At 35.7% G+C, this 18,949-nt stretch overlaps 2 protein-coding genes across 2 annotated transcripts in view; both read right to left on the bottom strand.

Moving 5' to 3' along the window:
• LOC121259888 (60S ribosomal protein L38-like) overlaps positions 1-8,035 on the bottom strand; it is a 69,303-nt gene extending 61,268 nt beyond the window's left edge. The window contains exon 1 of the mRNA XM_041161692.1: positions 7,967-8,035. Coding sequence (XP_041017626.1) covers positions 7,967-7,969 — 3 coding nt within the window. The 5' untranslated portion in view covers positions 7,970-8,035. The remainder of the gene's footprint in view (positions 1-7,966) is intronic.
• On the bottom strand, positions 4,051-8,101 carry LOC121259889 (60S ribosomal protein L38). Its single transcript, XM_041161693.1, has 3 exons — positions 7,967-8,101; positions 4,949-5,132; positions 4,051-4,348 (listed from the first exon to the last, which is right to left on the bottom strand). Exons 1-3 carry the CDS (start codon positions 7,967-7,969, stop codon positions 4,326-4,328), a joined length of 210 nt encoding a protein of 69 aa, XP_041017627.1. The 5' UTR covers positions 7,970-8,101; the 3' UTR covers positions 4,051-4,325.
• Between the last annotated feature and the right edge of the window lie 10,848 nt (positions 8,102-18,949).

Below are 18,949 nucleotides of genomic sequence, written 5' to 3'. Positions count from 1 at the left end.
TTGTGATTTTGTTGTGAGCATCTTGTGATAGAATGATAGGTTCGGCCATAAAAGGGGTGAACCATGCTCAAAACTGAGATTTGAGTAACTTTTACCTCTAGGGTATTTCTCCAAGTCTGAATCCTTGATGAGTAGATGGCAAAAAGGAATCCTTTAAATGCTTAAGGAAGTGTTCGGCCACCACTAGGGTTTTATACTTGACCACCATTTGAGGAAGCATAATCTTGAGTGATATGTGATTTTGAGCCACTTAAGGCTTGATTGGAATGAAAACCACACTTGTTATTACACGTACACACATATTCGACCCTAAGGTTCTCATAGCATGTGTGTACATGTTTATGAAAATCACAAAATAAAGTTCATGACTGATTAGGGTTAGGAGGTCTAAACCCTAGTACACAAAACACATGTTTGGATTTAAGTGTTTTGCATTCAAAGAGTCTAATAGTTACCATATACACTTTCAGCTTGCTTGGTCATTAGAAAAATACTTTTGGAGCTTTGTAAGTTAGCCTCTAACTTGCTCTTGGATAAAATATTTATGTTTTTGTATAAACTCTGCATTTTGGTTGCTTGTTTTGGTTAATGAAATTCTATTTTGTTACTTGTCATGATCGGTTTATATCTTGTATATTCATGATATGCTCTAATGATGCTTGCTGGAATTTCTGGTTTAAATGATATGTTTGGAATTTTGGAAAAAATGATATATGCCATGTTAAGTCTTCATACGTTATGTTCATGATTATATATCTGAATGTTCTACAATTTAGTACAAGTACATGACATGGCTACATGAAAAGTTGTGGTTTCATTACAAGTACATGTCACATGTTTTTGGATTGTGCATTGAAAGAAAAAGGTTTTTGTCACGACCCCAATGCTAGGATGGGAAAAATATCCTAGTGGAACTCCCATGTCTACTCTGGAGTGCCTAAATTTGAGTAGTAACTCATGAGTTGACGAAGCACAGTCAACAGATTTCGAATAGTTCTTTTAAAGGATTCTAGAGCAAAGTAGCCACACCTAACTCTAGTGAGTGCAACACATTGAAGATACAGTGAAAGCGAATTCCGAGTTGTCATATCATATTATAAATACAATAAATGTGAATTGCGAACTACCGTATCATATTGTAAATACGGTGAAGACGAATTGCGAACTGCTGTAATATATTGAGTTGAAAGTACTCACACCCTGTCAAGGGGCCGACAATGTGATGCAGTCACTAGCAGGGAGCCCGTAGTTCTTAGGGGTAGTCGTGAGGTATCCACCTAAATTGTTATATGGAATAAGATCACTAGTGAATAATGAGAAATGGAACTTTATGATTTTGTTACATCGTTATTTTGTTTCATGGTTACAAGATCAGTGGTTTTTGAAAAAGGGAATCTAGATGAGGGAAAATTTTGTTTTTCTCAAAGTACATGTTCGTGCTCATGCATACATATTCATGGTTTACCTTATACATGCTTATGTTATTTCTGTTTATGTTTTTGGTTTAACTTGCTAAGATTTCTTGAAATATCACTATAGTAGTTTCCACTACCATTCCCCTCGGAATGGTAGAAGTTGTGACAGGACTAGAGGACAACGATGGGAGAATGCAAGCACGAGGATCTCTCGATAGTTAAGAAGGCCCCCAAGAGTCCTGAGCGTTTCGCGACCTTTCACTAGTAGAGCAGATCGAGGTAGCCAAGAAGTTTATCTGCAAAGCTTTAGAGCTTTTTGCTGACATCTAAAAAATTATGAAAAAAAAAAAGGATTTCTAGACTATAATCATATATTGATACATTTGGATGATTTTGGAAGGAAGATTTTTTATCAAGATACTTTTGGGATAAATAGTTTTCTTGTTTGGTACCATATTAAATTGCTCAACCTTTGATTAGTTTTAATTCTTCCATTGCGATTATTGCATACTACTAGTAACATGGTAGGTGCTTTGCATTTAACTGTCATGAACGAGGGGTATGTGATCTTGTGCTACATGTCTCGATGCTTTAGCCTCCGTCAAGTCCCAAGTGGGGTTGGGGGCGTCACATGCACTATTCGATTTGGGTGCGTTGCAGTCTTTTGTGTCTACAGCATTTGCACGAATGCATAGTTTGCAAACCAAGTTGTAATCCTGTTAAAGCAAGTACTCGGCAGCTCATGCTTATTTATATTGTTAGTAGCTTAAGAGCTTTACTTGCTGAAATTTTATAAATCTCATTATCATAGTCCCAATTACCATCGCCCCAATGATAGACGATGTGTTAGGGAATGGAGGAACAATGCACCCCTGACTAGACGATGTTGAATAGGTCGAGGTGGAGCCTCGGGTACCTTATGGAGTTGATCCTCCGATTTTTTGACATTATTTTTTAGCTGATAGCTAAGCTGCGTGAACGACTTGGCATTTAGATTAGATTTTTGTTTGTCTGTAACTATAGAGTTCTGTCTCCAATATTATGTTACTTTGTTTACAGATTAGTTGAACGAATGATGTGACTCTTGTTTACGTGAATAGGAATGGAAAGTATTTGTATTTTGGGATTAGCATTCTGGTACAATGTATATTGTTCAAAAAAATTTATCCGTTGCATTTACTGCATTATGTTAGGAGCATGCAAAGTGCATTGCATTGTAACTATGACGAACATTTGTAACATTTTGTTATATATCCCGACGGTTCGAGCTCCGTCAAATTCCAAGCCGAGTTTATGGGCGTCACAGTTTTTATAATTATTTAAAACATTGTTGAAATGCATATATGGTTGAGCCTCAAAGGCAATTATTACAAATCAAGATAAAACAATCAAAAGTGCAATTGCTATTTTTTTTTTTTGGTGGGGGGGGGGGGGGGGGGGGGGGGGGGGGGGGGGGGGGGGGGGGGGGGGGGTGTCAACATAGATGTTGTCTATGATATATTCTTAAGAACTCCCTTAAAACTTGGATCTAATGCCCATTATGGTCATGGTTTGAAGATTGTCCCGCATAGTTAGTTGTCTCATAGTGAGGAGCAATTTGAAATTGACTGGGAAAGGATGCTTGACGCCTATAATCTGCGTGAACACGAATGACTACTGAACTTATATAATGAGCCAATTTTGAGTTCATATTTATTTGAAAGATGCCTTTTGAGTTGCGACGAGAAGAACCCAATGTTGTGAGAGCATGAATGCGTTACAACAACTGGAGGTGATGGAAATGATAAACTATCAAAATCGGGGGGTGCTATTGCCATGAATCAAGAGCAAACGAGTTAAATGTTAATGGGTTTATTAAGAAAGTCACATTTTCTGTTTTTTACAATTTCTAAGAATGTAAAGTTAAGTGCACATGTGCCATAATTGATACTCAAAAGGAAATCTTGTGCAGACATGCACTCCATATATTTTACATCAACAACGCCACCAAAGTACATTTTAGACCATCGGAGAAAATAATATTTGAAGCAGAGGTACACTCTGATGAAGAGTTATATGATAGACAGGCGGCAATCCTGATGATGCACAACGATATTACTTGCTATGAAGAGTTTGATAGAATCGGCAACCTTTATAGCTACGACTAACGGGAATTCCATTGGGATATTCATCCTTTATCACCAAATAAAATAATAGTAACGGGAATTCTCATTCCGCAAACCACAATTCCTTAGCATTTGCAGTTACATAATTTCACTAATAATCACTTCTTTAATTATTAAGTAAAACGATAAAAATAAAATGCATAAACAGTAAGATTGAAGGAGCAAAACCTTGCGTTAATTTAGCATTTTCCCTTTTTTTTTTCTTTTACCGTTTATTTGGTACGTTTGACCCTCTCTTAGGCGGATTTTCGTGAATCACCAAACTGCCGGCCAGAATGATATACATAATTTATTATATTCAATTTTTAAAAAAAAAAATTAAAAGCTATAGTCTAAAAAAAGAATTCTGAAACCTTTAATCTTATTTCTTGTACCAAAACATGGGAATGGTGAAAAGGATACTATAGAAAATAAATATTATATTCTATTGTCAAAGAAACGAAAACATACAAAACATGGGAGGAAACATATTTGCTAAACCCCAATTTTCCTGTTATACAGTATGAAGAATACATGATCATACAAAAATTGGGCTCCTACAATTGATGTCACTCATTAAATTAAATACTAAACGCTAAGTCCAGTCTACAAATCAAACAGAAAGAAAATTTAAGGTTTCTGTTACCTAAAGGCTTCAGTAGTGACATCAAGGTGTAACAATTCAAAGCAAAAACAAAAACCCATAAAATATCTCAACTTCTCATGGCGCTCGCATAAGAAATCTCGGAAGTACTGCCTCCTTTCTTTACAGGTCCTGAACACTCAAACCTGAAAAAATAAAACAGTGACATCATTTTATTTTAATGACGAACCACCCCACGGCAGATCCCTTAGGACTTATCCATGGAACCTAAACCCCCATGGAGACTAGCACAGCACCCACAGCCATGATCTCCCACTTAAATCACATTCGATCCCAGGGGAAATCAAACTTGTAACATGGGGTTCATGCACACAAGTTCGCCTCTACCACTTGAGCTACCCACAGGTGGGTAAAACAGTGACGTGAATTATCAAATGCGAGCCACAAAATAAAAAGAAGCAAGCACACTATCTACATCAAAGAGACACAAAACTTTGAAACGTACAAGTTAGCCACATTGCTCCATAATTACCACATCCACATCTAACTATATAATGTTGATGTCAGCCACTCTTGAGTTTTTAGTCTAAAGTTTCCAAGGTTTCTGGCTTTTTTTCTTCCTCAAACTAGGAAACTTTTGAGGCCAATGTTTTCTCTAATAATATTATCAGAAGAAAAGGCAAGACTAAAGTGCAGCATGTGTGCATGTCCGACCCTTCTCACCAAAATAAACCAAGCTAACAAAAACTAACCAAGAAAGTTGGTAGTTGAATAAAAAGTGATACCTGGAGGAAGGGACTGCTTCAACTTGTCAGCCTTCTCTGTGTCGAACACACAAAGTGTGTAAAGGTACTTGGAGCAGCGAACTTTAAACTTCACCACATCCTTGCTTCTCTTGATCTTAACAGACCGTGCATCCTTCCTTCTTGCAGTCAGCAGGAAGTCCTTGATCTCGTGTATTTGCTTTGGCTGTTCAAAGTAGACAAAAACTTGTTAAATCACCATAAATGAATAAGTCAAGGCACCAACAAAACATGCCTCAACTTGCAGCAGAAAGCATATGATTTAACCAAATATTAACGGGAGAAAAAATGCATATCATGAGATTATACGAGACGGGCAAATAGTTTGCAACTGCATCAAAAGATCAAATAAAGAATCTACTGATTCAACCAATTAGAATGACATTATTAGCATCTCATCTTGCTATAACCTTCGTTTACTTATTTCTCCAAAATACCCACAACCCATATTTCATAATGCATTCTGGTTGATAATTGCACTATTGTTAACGTGTAGGGCCTAGGGCAAAAGATACAAGCATGAAAAGCACTTAAGCACCTGTATAGAATGCCCAGTTGATTTACCAGATTCATAACTCTATTAACCATCAGATAAGAGGATGATACTTGACTTGGGTCCAGTAAGTATCATTTATATAACCAAGTAGCACATTCTCTTGGCTTAGCACCACCAACATACACATGCCAGACAAACACATTAAAAATAAATATATATATATATATATGTATATGTATCATAATAAAAAGAGATTAACCATGATTTGTACAGATACCCACTATTTGATTACTGGGAATAGTAAAAAGGACTAAAATCCAAAGAGAAACAACCACAATCCCTAATCTGCTGTGTTTATCTCCTGAGACTAGAAGGAAGCTCTACCACTAAAGCACATGCAAACACAAAACACAACAAAACAGCTAGGAAATAAAACACTGGCCCTGGCGGGGGGATGGGGGGGACCTCTGAGAGCAGGTTTTAATAGATTATATAGAAGTTAGTGGGACCAAGTTGAGAATATTTTAATAGAGCTTTAATAGATTTTTAATGGTGGGTGCAATAAATAATTCTTTTTTTTTTTTTTTTATTTAAGAAAAAACAGCCACCCATCAGGCAGCCCATCACGGTGACCAAAAAACTCTGGTCACCATGGGCCAGCCTGCATAGAGCCTCGGCAGTGGCCACTTTGGCCACCTTGTGGTAGCTGGCTGTAAATGTTTCTTTTTCTTTGACTTTTTTGTTACAAGAAAAATCGGTTGGGAGATTTTTCGAGGTTTGGATGTTTTTTATAGTATGGAGATTTTTTACACTGTCCATATTTTATAGTTGGGATCTTATGGAGTGAAAATTCTCTAGGATGCAAAATTTTCCAAACAAGCCCCAATTTATACAGTATGCATGTCACAAACAACAAAGTGAAAAAATAAATAGATCGATACTAGACTTTTTACTAACTATATCTTCCCACTTTGGGGAAAGATTGTTGAATCTTTTAAGTTACCATGAAAAACACATGATTTACATGATGATGCAAGGCATAAAAACAATGAAAAAAAAATTAAACTGCAAACTTTTTTTAATCGGTAAACAAAAACTATGGCTTAGAAGTGGTCATCAACCGTCCGCATGGTCTCGCAGAAATTGGTGGAACAAATTAAGAACAAAGTAAAATCAGCTCCCAAAAGCCTAGAAGTAGGCTTTTACGAATTTTCAGGCAACGGATTTAAACAGAGGTAAATTCCCATCTCTGTTATCTCCCAATCAGTAAACACAACAGGTGAGATCAAATTTTCTAAACAGTCAAACAGGGAAATCAAAAAGGTTCAAACCATAAAGTCATTAACATTTTTTCAAATGACAGTAACTGAACAAAAATATTGATCCACGAACCACAACTATCCCTATTGCAATCACCAAGCATACAACTAAAACACCAAAACTCAAAAGCAGGCATTTAACTACTTAAGTTGTGTTCAAACTGAAGGATAAGGTACCACTTAAAGTTCTCCTTCAAGAAAAAAACAAAGATACAAAACAACTAAGACTAAAAAGGTATAAATGTAGTTGTATATGTTTTGACCATAGGTGAAAACAGGCTCTGTATGTTCTGCTAACAGGACTCTAACTATGTCTCTGTGATAATACAAAAAAATCAAACCATACATTCCTAGAATACTAAACATGTAAAATCGTATTTTAATTAGCTAGAGAATCAAATAACTGAGTACTTAATCTGATTCTGATTTCCAGACGAGTTATCATTGTAATGCTAAATTTACAATTTTACTAACCCACAGGATATTTTACATTTTATCTTAGCGCCAAACGACATAGACCCAAAAATGAGGTAAGAATAAGAGAGAGTAATTAACCTTTTTTTTAATTGCAAATTTTAAAATAATGAAAAAAAATTAACGAATACTAGAAATTAAAACCAAAAATAAGAAGAGCTACCTGATATTAATTTGAAAAAGATCTCTAAGCGTAAACTTGGTTTCTGGAAATTTCTAAAACTAATAAAAAATACTAAAAATTATATAAATATAGGAAATGAGGGAGGGAGGGAGATAGACAGAGAGAGAGAGAGAGAGAGAGAGAGAGAGAGAGAGAGTTATGCAAAAAGGTCATTAACCAACCATTTGGCGGCGGAGAAAACTTAAAAATTTGAAAAATAAGATCTCATTTTTTCAGGATTAGGGCCCAATAAAACTTAGCGAGACCGCGGGGATCGAATGACTCATTGAATTAAAAAATAATAATCAGATCGAAAAGAATCGCACCCATTTTCTTTCTTTTTCCAAAACCTTAATCAGCAAACACACAAATCCAAACGCAGGGAAACAGCTAATCCAGATTGAAACAAACATAAGCAAAATCATACCCAACGCAATAGTATAAAAAACAACATTTAACTAAATTCAGCAGGCTGTACGAAACATTAAGCAGCGTCTGGTTTCTAAGAAAACAGCAGAATTGTACGTAATATACAGAAAGAGACATACCATTTTTGCCTCGTCTTGCAAAGCTTGTAGGGCTGAGGACCGGAGCGCTCCCAAAGCCACTAGTGCCGTCGACAGAAAAGTTTGCAGGGGAACCTGGGACTATATATACGAGTGAGGGTTCAGAAACCCTAATTCTATAACTTTCCTGTTTTGCCTATTTTGTCCCTCCAAATTTTCCAATGTCCAATTAAGTTGATGGGGCTCATGGGCACGAGAAATTGAGACAATATCTATAGATTAGTTAAAAGTTAATTTTATTGAGTATTTAATTATTAAAGAGTAAAATATATTCATAAGATTAGTTAAATTTTTATTGTGATTTTAGTTATAGTAACTTTCAAAACATTTTTTAAATTTAAAAATTAGTATAAATACATCAAATATATTTTTTATCAATTATTTCTCTCTCCATTTTTTTCTTATCAACGTTCAGTGACATTCCTTATCAATTTTTCTTGTATTGCTCATTCATTGAGATTTCTTTATTATATAATCATTTAATCTCTTTTATATCTTTTTTATTTTTTGAAGTAGTTTTGTATCTTTCATGATAGTTCTCTGGTTCTTGGAAAACTTGAGAATAGAAAAAAAATTCCAAATTTGGTTTGGAAATGAAGCTGTTTCCAGCATGATTAACATGTTTTTTGTTCAGATTATTCATTTCTGTGAAGATCCTCCATGTACGCGTTGAGCCATCAGTCATGTATAATTTGGTAAAAAAAAAAAATATAGTTGGATGGGAAATATTGGATTGATTTGTAATAGCTAGAATAGTAAAATATAATAAAATTAAATAAATTAATAATTAAAAAAATTAAATATTTTTTTAATTATTAATAACTCATTACTACGTAATGAATAAATGGATAATCTAATATGGAGATTTAATGTAAATGGTCAAAACTAAATTCATCTTATATTATTTAATTGTTATAGAATAAAAAAATAGCTATTCCAATATAGAAATTTATAAAAATCGAATAGTCAAAAGTTAAATTCATCTTACATTCATCAAAAATGTCATTTAACTTTGGCTAATCTATTGAGGATGCTCTGAGGTCGGCTGAGGTTTTTCTAACTTCAGTGTAATTTGTTTTGAAATGAGATGCAGTCATATAATAGAAGAGTAATGTTACATGCAATCGTGAAGTGCGTAAGTGCTATACAGTTATTTTGAAAAAGAGTGTGATCTACTATTAAAAAATTAATTTGTTTTCATGTAAGTCTCGTATATAAACTTTTTTTAAAGTGATTACACAGTGCTTGTACACTCATGACTGCAACTATCATTTCTCATAATAGAACGCATAAATGCCGTGTATTCTTTTTTGAAAAAGTGAGTATATATGAAATTTATATGAAAAAATTAATTTTTTTAATGATATATCACACTCTTTTTAAAAAAAATTGTCGCACTTACACAATTTATAATTGTATCTAGATTACTCTAAAGCTGTAAATGTGGTGTAAGTGAACAGAATTCCAGCTAGCGGTGAATGGTTCAAGTCTTGTTTATTTAATTTAATTTGAATATGAATCAAGCTCAAACTTTATCAAGTTGCATTTTATATTTGTGAATAATTTTTTTAATTTTCGAGTGAGTTGGAGTTGGTTAACGAATTGTTTTATTTATATAAAATAGAAAAATCATATTATATTTTGTAACTTTCTTTAATCTTTTTAAATGTTTAAAATATTCTCAATATAGATATAGAGATAATACTATAAAAAAAACAATAAATATAGAAGTATTCTAATTTATACGAGTCGAGTCGAGATCAATACGAGTTGTATTTAATAATCCATCATAATTTTGTATTAAAAACAATAGCTCATTTAATAAATAAATTGAGCCGAATTTAAATTTGACTGAACCGATCTTGAGCGACTTCTCAATAATATTGTTTGTTTGCAGTTCTTTTTGTCATATTCTTCTTATCATTTGTGTCCTACTGTTCTCACATTTGTGATTACATGGATGTTGTTTTTCACACTAAATTTAAATAAAACAAAGAAGAGGGTGGAACAAGGACACAGAGCTAGAGTGATTTCTACCAATATTTTGAATACTATACCGGAAGTTGTACCGGTCAAGACACTGGAACAAAATATTTCGATACCAGTACCGTTTCGTATACCGTTTCGAGATAGTCGATATATGAATAAGTTATATATAAATACTTATATAAAAATTATAAATAGTCTAGTCTGAATTGGAGGTCAAAAAATAAGCTTGTAGTTTGAAAAAATGAAAAGAAAAAAAACAAAAACAAAATTGAAGGCCAAAATATCGGCCGATACCGGTCGAAATATAGGCTGGTACAAGTCGAAATTGAGGTCGGTACGATTGGTACTGGCCGGTACGAATCGTATATGGTACATGTACCGACCCAGCAGTCGGTACGGAAAATATCGACCGTACCGGCCGGTATGGTACGAAACTAAAAATAGTGATTTCTACGTCTTTTCATTGTGAGTTTCGTCTTCTTTCTTCCCCACCATAGAAAGTTGAGAGCTTGTATTAAACATACTTCATAGTGAAATTTCTCCCCCAAACTCCTAAACGTAAGTCAAAGTGCCCTGCCACATTAAATTTATGCATTTCTTCCATTTTTTGCATTTTTAATTATTTACCAAGTCATAAGTTTGTGTCATTGTCACCGTTTTGGCAGGGGAGTAGGAGTGTGTGTGGTGGCGAAGGACGACACAGAAGTGTACTATGCAATAAGGCTCGAGTTCAAAATCACCAACAACAAGGGTAAATATGAAGCAGTATTAGTAGGACTCATCATAGTAAGAGCTCTGGCGGCAAAGGAGGTCGACATGAAGGCAGACTATGACGTCATAGTCAACCAAATAACAGGAGGATATCTGGCAAAGTGTGAAAAGCTGAAAAGATACCTGCAGCATGTACATGAAAGGCGCGATCGTTTCATTTACTTCCAAATCACCCAAGTTCCTCAGGAGGACAACTGGAAGGCTGATAGGCTAGCACAAACAACATCCACGAGGGATGAGACCGCCCTACCATGGAAGGTGGTAACCCAAACAATAGAAGTCCCAACTATCAGACTGGAAATCGAGAAGGTAAGTACGGAGGCCCCAGAATGGGCACGCAACATAGATAAGTTCCTGACTACCAGAGAACTTCCACATAGTAAAGAAAAAGCAAGGAAAGGTAAGAACAAGGCCTCCCGCTTCACCATGATCAACGGCACATTATACAAATGGGGTTTTTCTGCTCCCTTTATACGATGTGTTTCAAAAAAGGAGGCACAGAGAAAGTGTACGAAGGAATATGCAGAAATCACTTGGGGAGAATAGTTATGGCAGCTAAAGTTATGCGGGCTAGGTACTGCTAGTCGCATGCTCTCAAGCATGCCAAAGAATTCGCCAAGAGATGCGCTCAATGCCAGTAGCATGTGCCAATGCCCAGTTGCTCGCCAGAAGAACTGACGTCGATCACATCTCCATGGTTGTTCGCTCAATGGGGCATAAACTTGCGGTCATATGCCTCCGGGTAAAAGGGGAGTGAAGTTCATAATCATCACCATCGATTACTTCACAAAATGGGCAAAAGTCGAGGCATTGGCAACCGTCACCCTACCAAATGTCACCATATTCCTATGGAAAACCATCATATGTCGGTTTGGGATACTATAGAGCATCATTTGGGACAATGGTTGGCAGTTCGACTCTGAGCACTATCGAAATTGGTGTGCCGAACTGGAATAAAGGTCAAGTATTCCTCCCCCAGACACAGTCAGGTCAACAGGCAAATCAAGGCAACAAACAAGATGATAATGAACACACCTTTCACTCTAACCTATGGCAGTGAAGCAGTGATTCTCATAGAAATGGGAATACTAAGCCATAGAACCTAGCACTTCAACGAGGAGCCAAATATCAGAGCATTCGAAGAAAGTCTCGACTCGCTCCAAGAGAAAAGAAAGGAGGTGGAAACCAAGGCAGCAACCGGCAAGAGGAAAGCAAAGCAATCTTTCAATAGAAGAGTTAGGCCGAGGTCCCTCGAGGTAGAGGATCATCTAGTCCTAACGGAAGCAGGGGTCACTACACCAGAAGAAGGGAAACTCAGTTCGCAATGGGAAAGCCCATACTTAGTGGTGGCATGTCACAGGCTAGGGTCATATCACCTCAGAGACGCCCATGGGAAAGAATTGCCTCACGTGTGGAATGCCGAACACTTGAAAAAATATTTCATATAGAATCCTCTATGTAATTGTATTTATGCAATAAAAGATTGTTTGCCCATATATTGTGTCTTGACTCGTACCTAGTGAACAAAGGAGGAAACAAGGTGTTTTCCTCCTCCCCATAGCGCGGTCGAGACCATCTCCCGCCTAAACCTAAAGTCAAGTATCTCTACTTGCCCCTAGTTAACAAGGGAGGATATGACTTTTATGTCTCATCCCGCCTAAAACAATGAAAACAAGCGGCTGGTCATAAAACTGATCTACCAGGTAACAAACCAAGCAAAGGCACCACTTATCCACATCATTGCACAAGCAAAAAATTCTTTTAGCAATCAAAAGCATTGTCCAAATTAACAACTAAGAAGTATATCAAACATCTTAAACACATCACCCAACAGGTGAAAAGTTCTTATAGTAACATAAGAGAAAACAGGGGTTAAGCATCGCGACGAACAGGGGCAGAAAAGGCATCAGACATCTTGTCACTACCTAGGGAATCAAAGACTTGGTAGGCAACACGTCTAGCCTTAATAGATTTCAGCTTCAATTTTCACAAATTGGCCTCGAGATGGGCCAACAAGTGATCTCTCAACTGCTTGAGACCGAGCTTATAACACATCCCACAAGCCTGATCACGAACCTTACGAGCAACCGCCAACTGGAGAGAAAGGCGGATGACCTCCTCTCTAGACACCTCCAACTCAATCTCCAGCTTGATCGCCTTCAAGTCTGAAGCCGCTAGTCTTCGCTTATAGCTTTCAGAAACTTCGTGCAGTTGCAAGAATCGCTAGTCATGCCACTTGGGCTCTCGACTAACTTCCTCAAGTTGGACCTCAACACGAACTTTCTTGCCATTAGCAACACTGAGCTGAATGGATTGTTCCCACCAAGCCTCCTCAAACTGGGTCAAACAGGTATTGTAGTTTGAACCTCGCTTATAAGCCTTTTCCAACTCCTTGTCCAAACGATCAAGACAGTCACGGAGCATGTCTCTTTCCTTCTCCAAGACCTTCGCCTCAAGGTGGCACTGCTTTACCTCTTCCTTCGACTTCCTCAAATCATATTGGAAATCGCCAACCTTCTGTCGAAGAAAGACAACATGATCTTTCAAAGAGTGGGAGTACGACTCCAACTGGGTCATGTTCATCGCCATCTCATCTGGCTCCGCCCTGGTGGCTAAAAGGAAAAACTACTTTGAGGAGACTAATTATATACAAATGGTTTCCAAACAGTTTAATAATTAAAATTAAACAATTCCTATTTGAATATGTTTGGAACTAAAGTTAAACAGTCAAACTTTATTTCATTGCCTCATCAAGGATGTAAGGTATGTTTGGTAGACGTGTTTCATCTCTAGAGTCAAAGATGATTTTCAGTGTCAATAATCGTTTTACTCTCAAATATATAAGAGTTAGTCTACATACAGTCTCCAAATGGGGACTTCTCATGTAAGCCCATACAGTTATATTTAAAAAAAATTAAAATTATAATAATATCCTTTTTAAAATGATTTTTTTCCTCTTTTACCATCATTCATCAATGGGACTACACACACAGACCCCCACTCAAGACTGCAAATAGAATTTTTTAACTTGTTAATATAGAAGTCATCTTAATCGAATTATAAAAAATATCAAAAAATTCAAAAAATAACTTTCTAAATAATATTTGAAACAATATTGAAAAAAGTAGTTGCCACCATCGGGTGGCCAACCTGGCCACGGGTCTACCTATCATGGCTAAATGGTACTGGTAGTGATGCCTTCCACCAGCTTGTAATTTCTTTTTCTTTAAAAGGAATATTTTATTAATTTTTTTAAGATTATTTATTATATTAAATTAAAATTATTTTTTCGTATTCATCAAACATCACAAAACCCAATCTCAAAAAGATTTTAGAGCTATCCACAAGCATTTCTTACATATTTACGAGATTATCTTGCATCAAAACATACTTGTAGTTCTGAATTAGTTAAAGTGAATCTCCACTAATTTAAAGTCACGAAGTCTATTGTCTTATATGTTTAATTTCAGCCACAACCACCTATTTTTTATAACGAAAAATTCTATTCATTATCCCTATACCAAATACTACATTTTTTTTTCTTTCTAAATATGTGGTATATGAATGATGAGTAGAAGAATTTAATAAGTTTAAAAAGAATAAAACCAAAAAAAAATTAAAAATAAAAAATGCGGTGTGTGGTATGTGAGGATGATGAGTAGCAAAACTCTTTTTACAATTCTTTCCTTGTCATCACATGGGACCAGAAGGAAACTTTGAAGAGGGAACTGAAGAAATCTTGTAGAAAAACTAAAATTTGAAGTTTGAAACATAAAATAAGAACACGACTTTATCTTATAAAAGGCAAAGAGAAAAAAAATAGTAAATGAAAATGGTCATTGAAAGAAGGAAAATAGAACAAAAACAAACTCTTAAGTCTAATGAACAAAATAAGAACACAATTTAAAGAAATATGGAAAGAATACATGTGATGAAAAGTCCAATAAATGAACGAAAGTTGACAACAAGCCAAAAGATAAAATGTGACATTCTTGAAATGGGAATGCTTTGGATAAGATAAATTTGGCAATTCATTGTATTTTTTAGGTTGACCATACTTCAATCTATTGAAGCATGCTTTGGTGTCCTGAATGAGAGGGGTGATCTGTAGTTAGTGTTGGAAGTTAAAACAAATCCAACGTATGAAGACTTTTGTGCATTCTATGAAAAAGACTTTTTGATTTTTAAGAGTGTATTTTCATTTTTCAAAGTTGTCTTTTCATTTCTCAATAATGTGTCCTTTTATTTTTTTCAAGAGTAACTTTATGGTCATCAAGTACGAGGAGTCTCATGCGCCTTTATATATAGGTTGATGCATTGTAATCTATTTTCAAGAGAGCAAGAGAGTAAGTAAAGTTTAGATAAATTTATCCCTTCAAATTGGCATCAGAGCACCAGGTTACAATGGAATTAAATTTTTCAAGAAATGACCTCTAACTTTGTCCAACAACAAATTCCAAGACTTTCAAAAGATAATTATAGGATGTGGTCTATCCAAATGAGAGCCCTGTTTGGGTCTTAAGATCTATGGGAGATTGTTACCAATGGGTTTACGGAGTCCATGAAGGAGCAAAAAGCCACATACACTGTAGATGAGAAGTGGACTCTTAAAGAGCAAAGAAATAAGGATAAAAAGACATTGTCCATATTCTATCAAGGGTTGGATGATGCTACCTTCGAAAAAGTTGTTGAAGCAAGGACAAGTAAACAAGTATGGGAGATTCTTGCTTTCATTTTCAAAGGAGATGAACAAGTAGAAGAATTCGCTTGCAAACATTACAAAGCAAGTTTGAGGCGCTTCACACGAAGGAAGGCGAAATGGTGTCTGATTATTTATCACAATTCCTAGTGATCATGAATAGTTTTAAAAGAAAAATTGAGAAGATAGATGACATCCGAGTCATCGAAAAGATCCTTCGAACTCTCTCTCCTAAATTTGAACATGTAGTTGTTGCTATCGAAGAGTCTAAGGACTTGGAGAAGCTTACAATTGAGAAATTGATGAGTTCTCTCCAAGTACATGAGCAAAGGATGCAAAAAAGTGCTAATTCTACCATGTTAAAATAAGCACTATAGTAAAAAATGACTCTAAATGATCGAGGGAAATCTGGCCCCAACCGAAGTCATGGTAGAGGCAGGGGCGTGGAAGTCACCAACGACCTGACCAAAGTCAACAGGAAAGTAGAAGTTCAAGAGGTCGAGGACGAGAAGGGAACCGAGGAACAAGAAGATCCACACATGGACATGGAAACACCAAGAACATCCAATGCTACAATTCCAACAAGTTTGGACTCTATGCCTCGGATTGTTGGCATAAAAACAATGAACAAGCCAATGTTGCAGAAACAACAAATGATGTTGGTAGTGATAGCACCCTACTTCTCTCTCATGATGATTCAAGTTTAAAATAAGAGGTTTGGTACCTTGATTCCGATGCAAGCAATCACATGTGTGGGAAGAAAGATCTATTTGTAGAACTCACCAAATGTGTTCGTGGAAATGTGAACTTGGGAGACTTATCCAAACTCCCAATTGAAGGCAAAGGGAAGACAAAAATTTATCAAAATGATGGTAATAAAGAATACATCTATGATGTTTATTATGTGTCAAACATAAAAAGCAATATTCTCAACCTTGGACAACTGCTCGAGAAAGGATACATCATATACATGGAGGACAATTCGCACTCTCAGTGATGGATGTGGAAGAAATGTAGCTCGTGATCCAATGACTAGCAATTGCATGTTCCAGTTTGCATCTTACAACAAAGTTTGAGATTGCTTTTATGAAATCAAAGAAAGTGAGCCATGGAAATGGCGTCTTCGCTTTGGTCATCTATATTTCAATGGCCTTAAGCTACTATATTCATCAGGCACGGTGTATGGATTATCAATGATAGAGGCACCTTGCAACGTTTGTGAAGGGTGCATACTTGGCAAGCAATCACGACAATGTTTTACCAGTAGAAAGTCCTGGATAGCCACACAACCATTGCAACTGGTTCACACCGACATATGTAGACCAATAAAACCCATGTCTTTTGGAGGTAATAAATATTTTATTACTTTCATTGATGATTTTAGCAGAAAAATTTGGGTTTATTTTCTTAAAGAAAAGTCCACTGCTTTTACTATATTTAATAATTTTAAAACTTTTGTTGAGAATGAAAGTGACCACAAATTTATAACTCTTCACTTTGGCCTAGCTGGTGAGTACACCTCAAAAGAATTTGACGAGTATTGCAAGGAAAATGGCATAAAGTGTCAGTTTACTACTGCTTATGATATGAACCTAGAGGAATGGAATCCCTTGAACACACAATCAATTTGAAAACTCACCCAAAAAATTCAAAATCAAGCCAATGGAAAATTTAGACCTGTTGAGGAACTCATTTCAAGAACCTAGATTATATGAAAATCTAGATCCGTTGAAAAACTTGTCTCACGAACCTAAATTATAAGAAAGAATGCCACAAAAGTTGTGAATTACCTTTAATAAGTTTAAAAGTTCATTCAAGAACAAAAGGAGATAAACTCAACTCACAATAAATAAATTCATCAAATTTCTTAAACTAATTAAAATAAGGCTACAAAGAGTATTTAAAGCAAAATCTAATTAAAACCCTAACCAAAATAAATCATCATCTTCCAATAATGCCCCAGAGTGAAAAGTGTCACGTCTATAGTTCGGCTACAGTACTCTGCTACAGTAACTTCTTAAACCCTAATTCAACAAAATAATAACTTTTCCAACATGCCCTTGAATAGGCGCCCCCCTTAAGTCATTCTCATAATAAACCCAATTATTCTAAACTAATAAAATAAATCCTTTAAATGAATTAAATAAGTTGAAAACTTTCAAGTGCCCAAAGCCTTTAAGTCATGTTGTTGCCCTCTTCCATAGCTTGTATCAAATGAATCAAAATTGGATCTTCATCCTTCAAACCCATCTTGAATGTTGGGCTGTTGCCAGACTCGTCCCAAGTGGATTGCACCAATTCTTGTATTATTTACTTGATCTTCTTGGCTCTTGACCTTGTGCTCATCTGAAACTTGCAAAGGATCTTTAAGATTAGGACTATCTTAGTGCCCATCATTCCCCCTCTCTTTAAAAGGATTTGACCTCAAATCTCCACCTATATCAAAGGGAAAAATGTTAGTAACATTGAAAATAGCTGAAACATGATATTTACCTGGAAGATCTACTTGATATGCATTATCACTAATTTATTCAAGAATTTGGAAAAGTCCATCCAAGCTACTCCTATCATCAACATGTAAAGGTATTAAATCTAAAGGAGTAAATGGCTTAAGTCTATAAACAATTTCAATAGGTGAAGATTTAATAGTAGCATGAACATTCCAATTATATATAAACTGAATGAATGGCAAACAATACTCCCACAAATGTTCATGAAACACATCTAAAGTCTTCCTTACACCAAAATTATCACTCCAATTATATGCAAACTCAATGAAAGGCAAATGATACTCCCGCAAATGTTCATGCAACAAGTCAATGAATGGTAAACGATACTCCCACAAACGTTCATGCAACATGTCTAAAATATTCTTTACACCAAAATGATCACTCCAATTATATGCAAATTCAATGAAAGGCAAATGATACTCCTGCAAACGTTCATGTAACAAGTCAATGAATGGCAAATGATACTCTCATAAACGTTTATGCAACATGTCTAAAATCTTCTTTACACCAAAATGATTCATCAAACCAAATCCGTGCACAAGCAACTCGCGCATAAGACTAGTAGGCTCACAAAGTCTATTATCTTCAAACAAATACCAATCTAGTCTATAGAACTGACCAAACGATGCTTTCTCACGTACTCCATACACAATAGTCAAGCCATCATCATTAACATACAATTTCTTATCATATTCAGGTCTCAATAAATTTGCATCTAAAATGATGACAAAGACATACCTTCTTACTAAAGCATCGATTACAAAATTTTCCTTACCTTGTGTGTACTTGATTACATGAGGAAATGTCTCAATGAATTGCACCCGCTTGGCATGCATTCTATTCAACTTACATTGTCCCTTTAAGTGTGTCAAGGACTCATGTTCTTCAAAGAAAGGTCAAGTAGGGATTGTCGCACCTGGCACAAAATCAATGTAATGCTCTATATCTCTAATAGGTGGCAATCCACTAAACACACTGCTAGGAATCATGACCTTA

Source organism: Juglans microcarpa x Juglans regia, chromosome 4D, assembly GCF_004785595.1.
Source record: "Juglans microcarpa x Juglans regia isolate MS1-56 chromosome 4D, Jm3101_v1.0, whole genome shotgun sequence".
NCBI lineage: Eukaryota > Viridiplantae > Streptophyta > Magnoliopsida > Fagales > Juglandaceae > Juglans > Juglans microcarpa x Juglans regia.
The sequence above is the reverse complement of the archived record's forward strand: the minus strand, read 5'-3'. Positions and strand labels throughout refer to the sequence as shown.

Excerpts from the sequence above, each read along its gene's own strand:
- LOC121259889 (XM_041161693.1), bottom strand. Across the intron at positions 4,349-4,948 it reads GAAGCAGTCCCTTCCTCCAG|GTTTGAGTGTTCAGGACCTG; the intron begins GTATCACTTTTT and ends TTATTTTTTCAG.